The sequence below is a fragment of the Physeter macrocephalus genome, chromosome 20 (assembly GCF_002837175.3).
Source record: "Physeter macrocephalus isolate SW-GA chromosome 20, ASM283717v5, whole genome shotgun sequence".
Classification (NCBI taxonomy): domain Eukaryota; kingdom Metazoa; phylum Chordata; class Mammalia; order Artiodactyla; family Physeteridae; genus Physeter; species Physeter macrocephalus.
This window is the reverse complement of record NC_041233.1, coordinates 76,214,243-76,232,021: the sequence shown is the minus strand read 5'-3', so window position 1 is coordinate 76,232,021 and position 17,779 is coordinate 76,214,243. Positions and strand designations below refer to the sequence as shown.

General features: G+C 56.3%; 1 protein-coding gene across 1 annotated transcript in view; it reads right to left on the bottom strand.

Annotated features, from left to right (window-relative positions):
- The window catches only part of GPR26 (G protein-coupled receptor 26), a 20,530-nt gene extending 3,084 nt beyond the window's left edge, over positions 1 to 17,446 (bottom strand). The window contains exons 1-2 of the mRNA XM_007119972.2: positions 16,779 to 17,446; positions 7,545 to 7,658 (exon numbers count right to left, since the gene is read on the bottom strand). Coding sequence (XP_007120034.2) covers positions 7,545 to 7,658; positions 16,779 to 17,446 — 782 coding nt within the window. The remainder of the gene's footprint in view (positions 1 to 7,544; positions 7,659 to 16,778) is intronic.
- Positions 17,447 to 17,779: the final 333 nt, after the last annotated feature.

Here is a 17,779-nt window from a genome sequence, read left to right as displayed (position 1 = left end):
CAGGCTCAGCGGCCGTGGCTCACGGGCCCAGCTGCTCCGCGGCACGTGGGATCCTCCCGGACCGGGGCACGAACCCGCGTCCCCTGCATCGGCAGGCAGACTCTCAACCACTGCGCCACCAGGGAAGCCCCCCACTTGTTTAAGGGGACTGGGCAGGGGCAGGGACTTCCGTATTGCTACAACTGCTTCTTTCTAATGCTAGATCTGGGCAGGGGATGATCACGTGGTCCCCTCCAGATGACCTTTTAGAAAGGGAACATTCCAGCCCATCTTCTCATGCCAGATCCAGCTCTGCTCATCTCCTCCAAACACCCTCCCTTCCAAGAAAGGGCCATTATTATTCTGATCAGTCAGCGTTTCCACGGGAGCAGGGTCACTGTGTGCTACTAGGTGCCTGCCACGCTCTGCCTTTTCTCTCTCTGCTACGAATCATGGTGGATTATTGAACTCCCCTCTCCTGCCCCTGCCCCCAGCTCTGCCCCAAGAGCCCTGAGTTTAGGGGTTATTGGGCTCAGGTGTTAATTAAGTGGGACTTTTTTCCTTTCGCTATAGCTCCCTGTTGTAGGTTGAACTATGTCTCCCCAAATTCATGTGTTGAGGTCCTAACCCCCAGCACCTCAGAATGTGATCTTATTTGGAAATGGGATAGTTGCAGATGTAATTAGTTAAGGTGAGGTCCTAATGGAGAAGGGTGGGCCCCTGATCCAATGTGACCGTGCCCTTATAAAAGGGGGGAGTTTGGACACAGATGCATGCCAAGAGAATGCCACAAAAGGATGAAGGCAGAGATGGGGTGATGCTTCTAGAAGCCAAAGAACACTAAAGATTGCAAGTTCACCATCAGAAACTCAGGGGGAAGCCTGGAACAGACTCTCCCTCACAGACTCAGAAGGAACCACCCTGCCAACACCTTGATCTTGGACTTCCAGCCTCCAGGACTGAGGCCATACATTTCTATTGTTTAAGCCACTTAGTGGAAGCTAGTTACGGCAGCAGTGCTGGGAAACAGAGCCACATCCGCTAAGGAACCCCGTGGGCATGCAGGGGGTTGTAAGGCAGGATTTGGTTGCTCGTGGGTCCCTGGTCGTAACACCAACATGGCACCAAGCCCCATGGAGTTCCTGGAGCCCGTGAGCACTAAGGGTAGACCCCTGAGGTCTGCAGAGGTAGCAGCCCCCAGAGCAGTGCACTGCCCCCTCCCTGCCCTCCGGGAAGCAGAGTTTTTCCCACAACCAGCGCTCCCTGCCCCCTGCCCTCACCTTCCATTGAGCACCAAGGTGACTTTCCACGCACCGCCTGAGGTATGTGCCGGCAAAACCTCGGCCATGAGGCTCCATTCAGGGGGACACATTTATGCTTCCGTGCTCACAATGCACACACGCCTGCCCCAGACAGCCTGACACGGCTCCCCCGAGGATCCCCTGGGCTGAGAGGTCAGGCGGAGGGTTGATGCGGGGAGGACACGGGGAGGGGAAGCCAGGGCAGGAGTCTGCTTTCTCAAGCATCTCAGGTGACTCTGAGGCAGGTGGCTCAGAGACGCGCTGTGAGCACCTGGGGACGTCTGGTCGGAGCCTGGCTGGGGCGGGAGGTGTGAAATGCTGCCGGGTGTGGCCTGGGGCCATATCGGAAGCAGAGCACAGGGATGGGTATTTTTCTGACTCACCTTATCAGAAGCAGAGCACAGGGATGGGTATTTTTCTGACTCAGATGACACAGAACAGACACCCATCCTCTCCCGCCACCCCGAGTCCTATGTGTCTGCCCCACCTCTGCACCCTGTAGCTCTGTATTTGTTCGGGGGGGACTCCTCCAGGGAGCCATGTCCTTTCTCTTAGCACAGGGCCCTCTGATCTGGGTCACGGGAAGTCTCTGTGCTGGCTGTCACAGCAGAGGGCTGACAGGCCAGGAAGCCGGCCCCCTGGCCCCTCACCCACGGTGACCTCTCACCCGTCCCTGCCAGCCTGGCCCTCCTGGTCCCGGGAGGAGGATGGGGTACACGTGCCAGAACTCTCAGGCATTCTCGGAACCCCCAGAGAAACCAATGACTCAATTCTGCTCGACAATGGACTCTCCAAAGAAACTAAATTCTGGGGATGAGAACAAGACCCGTAATACCAGTAGCCCCAGACCCAGCTCCTCCTCTGTGTCCCCAGAGGCTCAGTGCTTTGGCAGACGCTTGACAAACACTGTCTCAGGCACCTCCCACCCGCCCCCTTCGACAGTGTTGCTTGTTCTTCACACTACAGAGAAGGAACCCAGGCAAAGGGACGGGCCAAGGCCACATGGCCTGGACGTGCAAGAGCCAGGATTTGAACCCTGGACTGTGGGCACCAGAGACCACAGGCCTTCCTGGTGCCAGGCTGCCCCTCCCAGCTCCTTGACTCGGTTCCAGGGGCCGGTCGAGGCCTTTACTGTCAACCCTTGAATTTAAAGTGGTAAATCCACACCCCCTCTTTACACCTCCTGTGCGTCCATCATCTCTCCCCGCTGCCACACACACACACACACACACACACACACACACGCGCGCGCGCGCGCGCTGTGCCCCAAATGCAACGTGGGCCACAGAATATCTTTTGGGAAGCAAGCCCAATGTCTTCCCAAGAAGACTTCTGGAGAATCCGGTCTGCATATGTGAAGAACTGTAAGTAATAAGCTGGAGCTTTAAATGTTCATGAGACATTAGCAGGGAAAAGGCATTTTATTAATAGAATATTAACACCGGACAGCCACCTGCATATTAAACCCCTCTGACATAATTCTGTGACTCTGCAAAGCCACAATAATGGTGCTGTCTGATCCACAAATGCCTCAAAGCCCCACTCCGCGGATCTGGGACAACCATAATTATTTGTAAGCCTGTACCTCTGCAGAGATAATCGCCTCACACATGCTTCTAGACGAGTACGTTTTAATTCAGAAAAATGTAATTAGAGCTTTTGGATGCGAATGTCTTGCAAAGCCTCAGACCACGCTCAAACACTCCGGAAAGAGCCCGATGTGACCCACTAGGGCTCTGAGGACCTGGGAACCGGTGTGAGTGTGTGAATAGAAGGTAGTGGCTCCTATTAAGAGTGAGGGTGGAGGTTTCCAAAGTGTCCCTCTGTCATCTGACAGGCCACAAAGTGCAGGTGCAAGGGGCTCTTTGGCTGGCTGGTGCAGCTGGGGGAACTGTCTCTCTGAGAGGTGTTGGCTTCATGGTCAGAGTTAGGCCCCCGAGTCTGACGATGGCTCCAGTTGCCAGCATTGATGGCCTCTAAGCCCCACTCCAGGTCCACACAAGTTGCTGCCAGCCAGGTGGGAGGTCGGAGGTGACTCCATGCGAACCCACCGCTGCTTCTGGTGAAAGAACTCACTCACCTACCTGCCTTTACCCACAGGAGCCTGGATACTATGTCTGGGTTCAGGCCAAGATGCCTGGGCATAGGAAGTTGGATCAAAAGCCTGAGGATAAACATTTCTACATTTTCAGTGCCCGGTCCCCAGGCTTTGGAGATGTGACATGCCCACAGGGCTAAATTATTGCCAATAGGCCTGGCACGGACCTTTAACCCTTGGTTCTGCCAGTCACTACTCCTGCGGCCTGGGGCCACGCATCTCACCTCGCTGACCCTCAGTAAGATGAGGACTCTAGCACTCACCTTGCAGGACAGCCGTACTAGGGGCAATCAGGTATGTGCTGGTACCTCCTGGGTACATTACAAGTGTCGAATAAGTGATAGGTATGGTTATAAAGACTCCACGTTCTCCAGTAAGGGAAGCCTGAGAATCTACTGGAAGACTTGAGTGGTTCTTGACCCAAGAATGATGCTTCCCAGTCTGAGAAAGTTATCAGGCAGATGTGAATAGACTGGGAATAAAGAGAAGGGACCTCCTCCCTGCCAGCCGGACCTTCCTGATCAACTTAGAGGGAGGGCAGGTGTCACAGCACAAGCCCCTCCTCTCTCTCGGCGTTCTGATTCTGCCAGCTCCCAGCATTCCCCACGGTTGGCCTGACGTGAACCCACGTGCTTGTGTACAACTCCACCTCTAAGGCTCCAATGGGGGGAGTAGCAAGGCGGGCTGCTTGGATAGAGGTTGTCACTGTGGAGCCTCGGGAGATAGCGGCTTCTGCACTGACAGCTCAGTGAGGAGTTTAAGTGACACTTGAACACCCTGACCTTATCATCTCAGAAGCTGCAGCTTCCTGGTTCTGAGGGGGTCACGGCACAAAGTGCCCTCCTATATCCTCTGGGAGGGAGCCCCCATGCCCTCAGAGAAGCAGAACAGTGCAGGGCAAGGGGCGCCGTGCGTGGGCTTTGGCTCCAGGCAGACCCGGGCTGGAACCCTGGCTGAGTCACTCACCGCGTTGCCTTCCGAACCCCTGTCAACACTGCGCTGGCTCGCCTCACGCAGCGGATCCCAGGTGGGCTGCAATCAGCTCGCCCTCCCTGGATGAGACACTGCTAAGGCAACTGCCACTTCCATAACCCACAGCTCTAGGTTCTCCATAAGCCATCAATTCCTGCAAGAAGTTCAATTCTCAGCTACGTTTCCAGAGCAGAGTCTGACCTCAGCTGCTTCTGAGACTGCGGTGGTTTTGTCTACACTCAGAACCAGCTTGAGAAGAACAGCAGGAGAATCAGTCGCCACCCAGAGTGTGCATGGCCCCGATTCCAGTGCTGGCGAGAGCAGGATAGATATCCCAGGGTGAATGCCTCCGTGGGTTATTTTATGGATTCCTTACTAGATGTTGACTTCTCCCCACAATCACTGTGTGGTTCTCAGCCCGGACTCAGCGTAAGATGGGAGAGTTTGGGTCAGGCTCCTTGGAGGTGGGTGTCAGAGCATATCCTGCCTCACCCCCACCCCAGCCCACCCTGTTTGGCAGTTTCGCTGCCCTGGTGGTGGAAGTGTAGCTCTGGTGTGATCCTGGCCGTTCCCAGCACACACCTGGAGCCCAGAGGGCTCCCCTGCCTGCGAAGAGCAAGTCCACAGGTGTCCATCTCCCTGGGGTGTGCCTGGGGGCCCAGCTACCACGGAGACTAGGCACCTCATCAGAATCTCTTCTCCCCCCGGTCACGGAAGGCGGGGTATGGGGGTGTGGACAGAGGAAGGTGGTCCCAGAGGGGTGCGATTTCAAGAGGACTAACCACAGGGATGTGTGTCTGCCGCAGCACTGTCACCCAGCGTTGGGACCTGATGTCCCCTCATTCAGACCCTCCGAGGACTCCTGCCTCAATGCACCTGACCCCACAGAGGAAGACACTGATTCGGCCACTGCTTATAAACTCCAGCATCGAGCAGGGCGCTGGACGGGGGAGGAGGGAGGGACTTCCGAGCGCTCGTGCAGCGCGGCCGGAAGGGCGATCCTGGGAACCAGTGGGTTCCTGGTCGGAAAAGGATGATACGGGCAGCCTCGTGCAGCGCGGCCGGAAGGGCGATCCTGGGAACCAGTGGGTTCCTGGTCGGAAAAGGATGATACGGGCAGCTGGAGGTCAAGGGGAAAAAGGAGCTGGGAGCGAGGGCATTGGCACACCTAGGCCCCAGACTCCCTGACTACGGGCCAGCCCTGCCCAACAGAAAGAGAAGGTGGGCCACGGGTGGGAAAAGAAACCGGTGACATTAATTTTAATTACAAATCTTATTTAACCCAATATATCCAAGATTTCACCATTTCACTATGGAATCAATATAAAACGTTTTAATTACATATATTATATATATATATATATATATATATATATATATATAATTATACAGTCATGTTAAGCCTTGGAAACCCAGTGTGTACGTTACACCTACAGCACATCTCAACTTGGACAAGCCACGTTCAAGTGCTTCAAAGGGACCTGTGGCTGGTGGCTCCCGTGCAGGGCTCTACACCTGGCTCATGCTGTCCCTTCTGCTGGGATTGTCCCCCTGCAGAGCCAAGCCCACTTCACCCGCTCCTGCCTCAGAAGGCTGGGACGCGTCCCTATCAGATGCTATGACATGGTATTCGGCGTCCTGGCTGGACGCGGCGGGCCTAGACCAGGGGCTCTCACCCGGGGGTGATTCTGGTCCCCTGGTTGCCTAGAGTTTCTAGTTGTCAAAACTGGGGAGCAGGAGGGAAGAGGTGCTGCCGGCGGGTAGTGGGTAGACGACAGAGGTGCTGCTTACATCCTGCGACGTACGGGACGGTCTCCCACAGAGAATGTGAGGAGCGCTGAGGTCTAGCGGGCAGTTCTAGAAGGAAGAATTGACGGCTCTGCTCTACCTGGGGCAGACCCAGGACGAGACCTGCAGACAGTCCTGTGTCCTACGTTTCAAGTGAAATGCAGGCCCCCTGGCTTTCCCCCGGAGGCGTTGGCATGCACAGAAAAGACAGTGACAGACACTCCGGGGCTGTGGTGTCTGGAGAATGGGGGCTGCTCTGGGGAACCCCAGCTCACTGTCTGCAAATTGGCAGGGCCTCTGTTAGTAGAGGACAGACGTTCTCCTGGGCTGCAGAAAGCAGGATGGGGGGCATAGGTGGAGCTATGGGGGGCCAGGCTTCAGCTCAGTATGAGTAGGGACAGGGAAAGACAGGGGGACCTGGGCACGTTGAGCTCCTCCTCTCCAGAGCGCGACTCTGGGGGACGGTGAGGCGGGGCGTCCCTTCCACGTCCCTGACAACTGAGGCTGCTGGGGGATGCAGGGGGATGGGCTGTGCGCTCTCTCTTTCGTACAGAGGCACGCGCGTGCACACAAATCCTGCACAGATCCTACTTCCCCGGCTCCACGTCCTCCTCCTAATAGAACATCAAAGTCCTTTTTATTGTCACCTTCCCAAACAGCTAAGCCATTCTGGATACAAATTTGTGTGGGTATTTTCCCCTCCAGTGAGCAAAACTGAGTGGGTGATACTTTTTTTTTTTTTTTTTTTTTTTTTTTGCTGGCTTCAACGTGTGAGGAAAATTCTGTAGCTGGAGCAGGTTGGCTTCTGGAACGCACAGCCCTGAGGCCAGCGCACTGCAACCTTGGCTGGCGTGGGGGGGTTGGGATTGGGAGAGCACGTGACAAGCTCACAATGCCTGGACTAACAGTGGCAGATCCCTGGAGCCGTGGGACAGGTGGGCCCACCTGGCTGGGCATGCAGCATGCTCCCTGGTCCCTGGGCAGGTGGCACGTGGCACTGGCTCTGCAGGGTGTCCGGGCTGAGGATGTCGAGCTGGGCTTTCCTGCACTCAGTGGGCAGTAAGAACCCACCCCCTGCAGGGTGCTATCCCCTGTCTTTCCTCTCCTGTCCTCTCCTTTCGGGTCTCCTGGGGTTGGGGGCTGAGGGTTAGCATGATGTGGTTTGGAGATCAAGTGGGAGACAGTCTCACTGCCTTTCGGTCCGGAGTCTAATCCAAAACAATTTGAGGCCGAAGAGAAAAAGTGTGTGCCCTTCTCACTAAACCTGTCAGGTTCACTCTCATCCCCTGATCCAGCCTCTGGAAGACATGTGGCCCAGCTAAAGGCCACGCAGGCCCTGCTTCGCTCCCCAGAGCCCCGTGCCCGGCCCACTTGCCCCAAGGCCGTGGCCCGCGCGCCGAGCTCACCTGGTGACCACGTAGGGCGCGAAGCACACGAGGAAGGTGCCTATGAAGGTGCTGATCTTCTTGGTGGCGCGTTGCCGTCGCCTCTTCTGTTCCTCTAGACAGCGTTCCCGCACACTGCGTGTGAGAGAGGAAAAAGTGCGGTGGTGGTCAGCTGAGTCAGGGGGGGCCTGCAGGCCACAGCGAGTTACTACGTGCGCACGCGGGCAGTGGCCGCGATTGTAGGAACTTGACCACGGAGCCAGAAAGACCTGAGCTCAGGTCTGAGCTGCAGGCACGTGACCTTGGGCACCTTGTGTGACATCACTAAGCCTCAGGGTCGGCATCTGTAAAACGTGGATAGTAATATAATAAGATGCCACAAAGGGCTGCTTGGAGAATTCAATGCACGAAGCACATGAAGCAATTAGCACAGCACCCGAGCAAGTGCAAATCTAAACTCATTATTAGTACTCATGTCCTTCACTTATCACGTGCTATGGGCCAGCCCGAGTCCACACTCCGTAAGTGATATCTCTAATTCTTATCTTCACCACAATTGAACCTGCCGGGTGGATTTTACCTGCCCTGTTTTACAATGAAGACCATGAGGACAGTGAGGCCAAATGATTTGCTCAGCTGGTGAGTGGAGGCGGGACTTGAACCCGTGTCCATGTGACTGGAAGCTGGTCCTCTCCAGCTGGGATGGCCTGGACTCTGTGTGGCCCAGGGCTTCCTTTCCTCCACACCTTCAGCCCTGTCTCTTCCATCCCAAAGCCTCAGCCCTGCCCGGAGCTACAGGTAACGCATTATGAGGTGACTGAAGGAGAAGTCACTTGATTTGTTCAGAGACGAAGCTCGGTGAAGCTACGGGACCGCCAGGTCCCTGGAGAATCGGGGCCGCAGCTCCGCGGATGGCCACCCACGCCTCTAACCACACCCCGTTCCTGACTCCACTCTGCTCCCGGCCTTTCGAGAACTGACATCTCACGCCACCTGGGAGCAGTGGTCTTGCAACCCTCTTCCTGCAGCCATGGGGAAATGCACAAGCAACAGCCAGTCTGTCCCTATCCACAGGCAAGGCGCATGCACGTAAAGGCGAGCCCAGCCGTCAGGATTCACATGCTCCAGACCATGGCGCCCAACGTGGGCATGTGTTTCTACTGTTTACTTTTAAAATAAATCGTATGATTCCAAAACTGGACAGGGAGGAAGACTGCGGGCAGAGCTGCCCAGGAGTGAAGATAACTTGGCAGAGACAGGCTTGGGCTGCAGTGACCTGGCACCGCAATTAGGCCCCTCTGTTCAACAGAAGCGAGGAGTGGAGAGAATATCCCTGAGCCAGGCTCGTGAGCAGCATGAACGCCAGGGCAGCCTCCCCTTCCTTCCACAAGAACTGCCATTTTCAGACTTAATCGAGACTCTTCTTTATCCGATTTCTGATCACAGAGGGACAGTGCTATGTTAGTTTGGACTGAAGCCCCCTGAAATTCTTGCAGGATGTTTTTTTCCCTTGACTTGTGTCTTTCCAGGAATTTAGAGAGTTGGCAACTGGAGTCTGGCCCAGTAAAGACAGATTTCATACTGGCTGAAACTGTCTTACTCATGACCAACATTATGAATTAATTTCTAATAGCTAATATTAATAACTCACATTTCTTGAGTCTCTGATATGTGCCATCTTAAGATACTGTGATGGGGGTTCATATGCATTTGTTGCTTGACACATCTCCATAAGCAAAGGGCTGATACACTTGTAATCTTCATGTTTTCAGATAAGGAGGGAGATTGAGGCACAGAGGAGTTAAGACACTTGCTCAGGATCACACAGGGATCTGGTGAGGGGTGGCAGTAGAGTGACCCACTTGTCCCGGATAACCAGCACTGTCCCAGCTTTAGCGCTAGAAGTCCTGCAGCCTGGATGGTTTACACAGGGCCGTCCGGTTTTAAAAACAGAAGGTCCTGCGTCTGAGGATCGCCCCTCCATCTCGGGCAACCCAGGATGGCTGGTCTCCCTAAGTGACGGCAGTAGCTGAACCCAGGCCATCTGACTCTGGAGCCTCGAGTGTCATCTGTCAATTCACTGGGGTCATTACACATCCCTGGGGAGGCACTGGGGCATCACCTCATTCAGAAAATCTGAAAAATACAAGCCGAGGGGGCGGGGACAGAGGGGCGACTTTGCCTAAAGCCACACAGCAAGAATCAGTCTTAAGTCTCCGCCCTTTCCATTTACACTGGGTGTCCGCAGTGTCCTCTCCCAAAGTCCCGTGGCTCTTGTGACATATGCACAACACAGGTGGCATGGAGAGAAGGCGTGGGTCCCCACCCCGGAGGTCTGTGTTCGGTGAGGTGACCAACTCCTCTTGGCTTGCCTGAGACCGTTTTGGTTTTCAAACGCAGAGTCCCACATCCTGGGAGCCCTTGCAGTCCCAGGCAAACCAGGACAATGGTCAGCCTAGCAGCGTGTCTGGCGCATTCTCCATGACACAGGACTGCTTGTTTAATATTAAAATACTTCCCCCCAAACTCTCAGTGCAATCGATGTAGGAATTGCTGGAGGTTTGGGGCATGAGCTGCGTGTCCTGAGGCATCACAGTACACTCACCCCACGAGAGGAGTACAGAATTCTGGGCATCTCCTCGAAAACGAGCACCAAAGTCATCGTAAATGAATCAAGGGGACACGAGCGAAACTGGTGGTGCACTGGGGCCGGGCCCTCCTCCAGTTTGTGACCCTGACCATGTTATCCATTTCTCAGACATTTAGAATAACCCTGAGGAGTGAACAAGTGCTGGCTCTGTGTCCTAGTCCCAGCTGTGCCCTCATAGCTGTGTGGCCTCAAGAAAGTCACTCAACCTCTCTGAATTTGGTTCCTCACTTATCCGTGGACGATTTCAGAGTTATGACTAAAACTAGAGCTACCATTTTTCAGGGTCTGAAGTGACTCCCCAGCTGCCAAGCTCTTAAGGAGTGAGGAGCTTCCTCTGCCCTCCCCGGCCCCTGCCCTCAAGGAGGGACTTGGGTTCCTGCTGAGGGTCTGAGGACTCAGCTGTCTCCCCAGGAGAAGCAGCCCCCCACCCTGCCATACCAGACAATCCTGCCCCAAAGCCCTGAGGAATATTTAAAGACGGATGTTGGTTAAAGCTTTGAAGGTCTTCAGAAGGATAAACAGAAACATTTCAGTGACTCTACAGGAATCAAACGGACCCTTTAGAGGCTAGAATAATCAATGTCACTCTTCTACACTGTAAAATCCTATAGGGAATTAATTTGCTTTGTTCCTGCCAAGCTTTGTACAGGAGGGAGGATTAAATAGCAAGCCCTCGGCACACACATTCCTTCTTCGGGTTCCCACAGTACAAAGCTCAACATCTTAAACCCAGAAAACACCTAATGAGTGTACGTCTTTGAATTAATGAACAACCCTTAAAAACATCTTAGGAAAATTAAGACTCAATCATTTTTAAGTGACCTTCTCAAAAGAGATGATAGTAGAAATCTGCTCTAGAATAGATTTTTTAAAGTGAGACTTAAAAATCTTGAGCTTTTCAGACAAAGCAAGACTCGTCAGTGGATGTCAGGCCGTGCACACACTTCCATGGCCTGGAGTCCTGTCTGGTTGATAGTGAAGTGGTAAGCATGCGAGCAGTGCCAGAGCCAGACCTCTGGGTTCAAATCCAGGCTTCCCCACTTACTTGCTGTGTGGCCTTAGGCAAGTTACCCAGCCTCTCTGTGCATCAGCTTCCTCATCTCTAAAATGAGGATAATACGAGTACCTATCTGGTAGGGTTCTGTTGAGATTAACTGAGTTAACACCCAGAAAGTACCTAGGACAGTGCCTGACTCAGAGTAAGCACTTAAGTGCGGATCCTAATTATTATTCATTCGGCATATATTTATAAAACAACGACTATGTTCCAGCACTACCTTGAACCCCCGAACCACTGGGATCCCTCCCACGGCAAAAATTCTCTTGCTGCATTTACAAGGGTAGCTGGGAGAGAGAAGTGGGGGCGGGGGGAGAGAGAGAGAGAGAGAGAGAGAGAGAGAGAGCGCGCTGCGACCAGGGACTGTGCCAGACAAAGCCTGAGCTCGAGTCTGGGCTCTCGTGCTGGTTCTGTGACCCTCTCTGGGTCTCCAGGGCGCGACGGATGCTATTCCCTAATTTCGGTGGCACCTGGCATGCTGTGGGAGCATAGCGGGTGTGTGGGATGGGTGCTGTGCCTGGCTAACATCCACATGGGCCTGGTCATGTGTCTGCTCTGGGGCGGGCTGGCTAGGCTCTACAGTCCTGTGTAGTACGAAAGATGCTCTCACCCACCCAACCCAGCTCACAGATGGGGAAACTGAGGCTCAAAGAAGACAGGGACTTGCCCACCTGGAGAGTGGGCTGCAGGCAGGGCTAGCACCAGTTCCTGACACCCAGTCTGGAACCATGTGGCTGCATCCCTGAACTCCTGCAAAGGAAGAGAAATGCACCCAACTTCTGTGCCCAGTGCCCCCACCCCCGTTTCCAGGTGAGACCAGGGAGGCGGCAGCAAGAGGACAGCAGGGCAGTCTCCCAGGCTCCGAGGGGAGCAGTGCAGCTCTCTGGCTTATCATTAGTATTGTTTAAGCCCAGTATGAGAGCAGCTCACCAGCTCCGAAAACAACGACATAATAAAATCACTTTGCACTTGCTGTCATTTATTTCCCGCCGTAGCTTTGCAAAACTGAGCTCCTTGAACTCTTGCAGCCCTATAAGCAGTCATTGTACGTATTTGCAGAAGAGGACACAGAGGGCCAAAAAGGTTTATGCCATGCCCAGGGTTGCAAAGTAAGTTCAAGACAGACCAGGACTCATTCCAGGTCCCCTGACACCAAAATCTGCGGTGTCCCCCCATCGGGTCCCTGAGCCATGGGCACGCTGCGTGCCGTCGCGCCCAGCAGAATCCGCAGTGCAGAGGGTGAGAGGCCCAAAGCTCTCCTGCCCGGTTCGTTTGCCCAGAGTGCAAGCGCTGTACCAGTGTGGGGCGACCCCAGGGCCGTGACGAGACACGGAGTTCCCTTGAGCCAAAAGGAGATGAGCCCTCCAGCACTGTGACATGTAGGGTCAAAGACATGTTCCCCAGGAGGCTTCCGTAACAGAGCAGAGGGACGGATGATACTGGGAATATCTGAAAAGTCAGTAAATGAGGCGATTGTGGCTACAAGACGGTGGGTCTGGGTCCTGAATGATCCCCAGAGGACGGTAGCCAGTCGAGAGCCGCGCTCAGAGCACTCAGAGAGACATCCAGATTTGCTTTCTGGCGTTTTGGAGAATGAAACAAAAGGCAAAGGAACGAGCTGCCCGATTGGTGGCGAAGGGCCTTGAGTGTGGGCTTAGGACTGCTGTGAGCAGCCTTGCCCTGCGACCTGGCCAGAGGGGGCGGACCCTGTCCTGGGCCCTGGATACTGAGGGACCCACACCTCCCCACGAAATGAAGACTTCACAGGGCCAAGGGGATGTGCCCACCCAGAACCCACATCCTCCATTCTAGACCAAGCTCTAGGTACATGGGACACGGAATTCTTTGCCCAAATGCCCTGATCCTGCTTCCAGAAAGCGCACAGCATCCTCCCTGGGCCCGTCCTCCTGAGGAAGGGCTGTGCCACCTGTGTGCTTGGCTTGGCCCGGAGGGGAGACATCTGTGAGTAACATGTGCAGGCATAGCCTGCAGTGGCCACTTCGTGTGAGGAGGCCCCTTTCCATGCTGGGGTGTCGGGCGGGGGTGCGGTGGGCTGTGGCATGGGGCCCACTCACCTCCCCCGGCCACGTACAAGGCTGCACTCCAAGGAGCCCGAGAACTCTAAATCCGAACCCAGCCTTGCCAGGTGTGATGAATGTATATTTCTCAAGGTAGGAGGATAGAACATATTTCATTTAACACTTTGTATGCTGAATTTAGAAATCCTAACTATTCATGTGGACGGTTTGTGAAACTCCATTTGCACTCTCGCCCCATCCGTAAACCTTAGGAGCAGACCTAGGTGTGAATCTTGGGTGAAGCCACAGTCCAGATCTGTTAAATACGGCAAGCGTCCCCCTTCCTTGGGGCTCCCAGCTTCCTCATCTGCAAAGTCAAGGGCACGGTGAGAGCCCTACCGTCTACTGTGGCACAATTCTGACACCCTCCGGCTCGGCACCCAGCCAGCCCCCTGTAGCCCTCGATCACAAGAATGAGTGCTTCACCAACAGTCGAGTCTGAAGTCATTAACCTGTGCTGGCAAGTGGCGCCCTCAGCTGGACGGGGAGAGAAGGGCTGCGGCACCAATGTCCGGGCTCCCCTTCTATGTCTCTGGTGGCACCAGGGAGAGGATCTGGCTATAACTGGTCTGGAGTAGTGGTTTGGGAGAACTGAACCAAGCACACTGAGCGGTTGGAGACCAGGTGGGTGATAAATATTAGGAATTCCCAATTCCTTTATGATTGTAGTAACTCGAGAAACCACCCCAGAAAGGCAGGAGGGGGCGACGTCTCTCAGGGTCCCTGGTTTAATTTAGAGCAGAGGGTCCCTGACCTTTTGGGGGTGGTAAAGCAGAGGCGTCCAGCCTGTCACTCACTGCGTTTCACCCTCTGCAGGAGGAGCTGGCATCACCAGGGAGCTTCCCGACAAATGCCACCCTGGGCCTCAGGGAACTCACAGTTCATTCCCAGGAGGCCATCAGTGTGGTGGCCGTTACGTGACTCTTCCAGTGAGCCAAGTCACCTCCACCTGCCACCCTGGCTTCCCGATAAGGAAGCCTGGCTTCTGCTGATCTGGGACTGGAACCCCACCCACCCAGCTCCCAGTACCAACTGGCCAGGAAATTTCCTGAAGCCTTAGTGCCCAAGGCTCGGGGGACCTAGGGGCAGCCCCCCTCCCCCCCGCCCCCCGAGTTAGCTCTGCAGTTTCTCATTTGTGAGAAGGAAGAGTTTGGAGACGCCAAGAAAGAAGCCTGTGAATCTGCTGTCAGGGAGGCTGGTGCCCTCCCGTGTGGCCCACCACCCATGCTCTCACTCTGGGAACCGACCCCACAGAGAAAGGCAGGTTGTGGTCACTGCCGGGGCAGTGCTGTCCCATCTGCCCACTATTCCATAACCTCAGGCCAGCCGTCAGCCAGCGGGGCCTGTCTGAAGTGGCGGAGGGCAATCGTCCCACCGGAAGCCCTTCCTTTCCCCAGCGTAGGCCGGCATTGCTCCTTGGCCCCGCAGGGCCCTGTCCGTGGCTCTGGGAAGAGGGTCTCCTCAGAGCATCCTGGGCTCAGGAGCAGTCAGATTTCCCCGGAGGGAAGTGGAGGAGAGAAGAGAGGATCGGAGGGCAGCCGAGCAACCGCCTCTTTTCCTGACACCCCTGGGAGCTCTCTCTGTAGTGTCTGGCCTGGAGTCCGTGAGAGACCGGCAAGATTGGAGCCGACCCTACATCCTAAATGGGCTGAAAAGGAGCCACCGCCCTCCTGTTCTGGAAGTTGGAGGGAGAGCGGGGACGGGGTTTATACTGGTCTAGATAAGAACTGATTCCTTTCCCAGCTCATTCCCTCCTCCGCTGTTAGGCTCATGGCAAGTGGGCTTACTGCAGAAATTGTCCAAGTTCCGAGAGCTAAACAACATTGCCTACAGCTTCTAGAGCAGTCCCCGCGCACGTCCTAGGGATGATGCACCTTCTAAAGCGAGGTCCTCCCGCCCCGAGGCGACAGGAAGGGGAATAGCTCTGCGATGCTTAAATGACATTGAACCATGCAAGGCCGCAGGCAGTGAGTCAGGGCATGCCTTTGTGTCAGTGTGCAGGAGGGCCACACCTGTGACACGGAGTGATCTGTTACCCGTGCGGTTGATATATGAACACACAGGACTGTGTGTGTGAGGCTCACACAAGTTCATACATGGTTCATGTGCCCCGGTGTCATTTACATGTACATATTGTACATGATTCTGGGAGGAAGATTCTGTGACTGGAAGCTTTGGTCCAGCATGTAATCTGGAAGGGCCACCCTGAGGGGAACAGCGGACACACGCATACATGTCCTGTGTTCAGACGCAGTGAAGTTCACGGTCTTCTCTTTGTATTGCTCGTGGGCAGAAAAAACCCAGAACCGAAGGAGCTCTTGCTTACACTGACCCTCCGGTCTGTCCCCCTCAGCCGCAAGCCTCTCCCTGGCCGGGGAGGCAGCCGCACGACAGGGGCCGAGCTCCCTCCCTGCCGCTGGCCTCCTCCACACTGGTACATTCGGCCTGCGTCACTTTTCATGCCATCTTGACACCAAAACCCCCCTTCTAAGCGTCTGGGGCACCAGGATATAAAACAGCAGAGTCTACTGCAGGGGCACCAGCAGCCATTCTCCTTGCTGTGCTCCTCTTCTCTGGGGGAGAGCCAAGGTGAGCTCAGGACGCCTCAGCTAAGAGTTTCCCCCTTCTCTCCCCAGAGGCTCCGAAGGATGGCAGGACTTCCCAGGGCCAGGGGCAGGGGCGGGGTGGGGGGGTACGTGAACCTGAACTGCCCGCCCCGCCTGCCTCCCTGAGAAACAGAGGCCAGGTGAATATGGAAGGGTGGGCAGGTTTTGTCACCGGAGCCTCAGGATGACGCCCTCCCTCTGCAGGGGTTCCCAGGCTTCAAGCCCAGGAGACACGGGACGGTGCTGTCTGGGAAGGGTAGGAAGAGCACCCCCGTCCCCTCAGAGCCCTTCGGATGCTCCTTTAAGGACCCACAGAGGAAGGTGCAGCCCGAGGACTCTCACACACACAGGAACAGGAGACAGAGGCGGTGCCAGACACCAGAGAAAGGAAAGACCCAGCAGAGCAGCATGTTCCTGTCTGAAGAGCTCTTCAGGAGCGCCCTAAGCATCCAGGCCAAGCTCTCAGGGCCTGATTAGAACCATTTAAAGCAGCGAAGAGAGATTACTGCCTTTTCATATGCTACTTAAAGTGAACACTACAAACATAAAGTAAGTACGAGACGTCCAGCAAAGTTCGGCTCCTCTGTGGTTTCTACGCTGATGCTTCGAAAACGTTATCTGTTTGTTTCACCCACGTTTTCTGGTGGTCCTGCTTTGCTGACGCTCTAAGCACCTGTCTTGAGACAGGCGACGGTGGCCCCTCCCCCCCCCCACCTCAGTTTTCCAGAAGGGAAATGGAGGCTCGGTGTTAAAGGGGCTTGCCCAAAGCCACACAGCAGAGCCTGAGGGAGACGAGGACCCCCTTCCTGCCACAAAGCCACCCCTCCCCCACCGAGTCCCCGCAGCCCTTCCCAGAGCCCTCACCTGGGGTGGATGTCCACGAGCAGCACGAGCGTCTGCATGGTGATCACGTCGATGCGTCTGCAGTGGAAGCGGGCCACCTTGAGCACCTTGCAGTACGTGCAGCAGAGCACCACGAAGGAGAGCAGGAAGCTGAGCGCGTGGAAGGCCCCCGTGAAGACGGCGAAGCGCAGCCGCTCGTCCGGCCTCCGGCTGCACAGCGTGCAGGACGCGTACAGCTGGTGGAAGCCGAGCCAGGACAGGACGACCGCGGCGGCGGGGAAGGCGAGCGCGTGCAGCCACGTGTAGGCCACCATGAGCGCGGCGTCGCGGAGGCGCATCTTGGCGCGGTAGCTCAGCGGGAAGACCACGGCCACCCAGCGGTCGATGCTGAGCGCGGCCATGCTGAGCATAGAGTTGGCAGCCAGGAAGGTGTCGAGGAAGGCGGCCAGGCGGCACAGGCGGTCACCGGCCGGCTGCCGCTGCGCCACGACGCCGGCCAGCGTGAGCGGCATGTTGACCACGGTGCACAGCAGGTTGCCGCACGTGAGGTTCAGGGTGAAGAGCGCCGGCGCCTGGCGGCGGATGTCGGCGCTGTGCAGCAGGCAGAGCAGCACCAGCGCGTTGGACAGCAGCGAGACGCCCATCGTGCCCGCCAGCAGCCCCGCCAGGCCCGCGTCCCACGAGTTCATGGTGCGCGCCCGCCGCCGGCCCTCAGGGCCCGCACCCCGGCGCCGCCATGGCGCCGCCCGCTCAGCGCCTCGGCGGCGGCGCCGCCGCCCCGCGCCCCCCGGTCCCCGCCGCCATGGCTCCCCGGAGCCCCGCGCCACCTCCCGGGCCGGCACCTGCGCGCTCGGCGGAGCCCTGGCGCCCGCGCCACCTCCCGGGCGAGCGCCGCCGCGTCGCCGAGCCGAGAGCCTAGAGCGCCCCGGGCTCCCGGCTTGCGGGCGGGCGCCGGCTGCCGCCTCCGCCCCTCCGGCCCTCTCCCCGTCCCTCCGCGCTCCGGCTCCGCTCGGCGCCCTCTC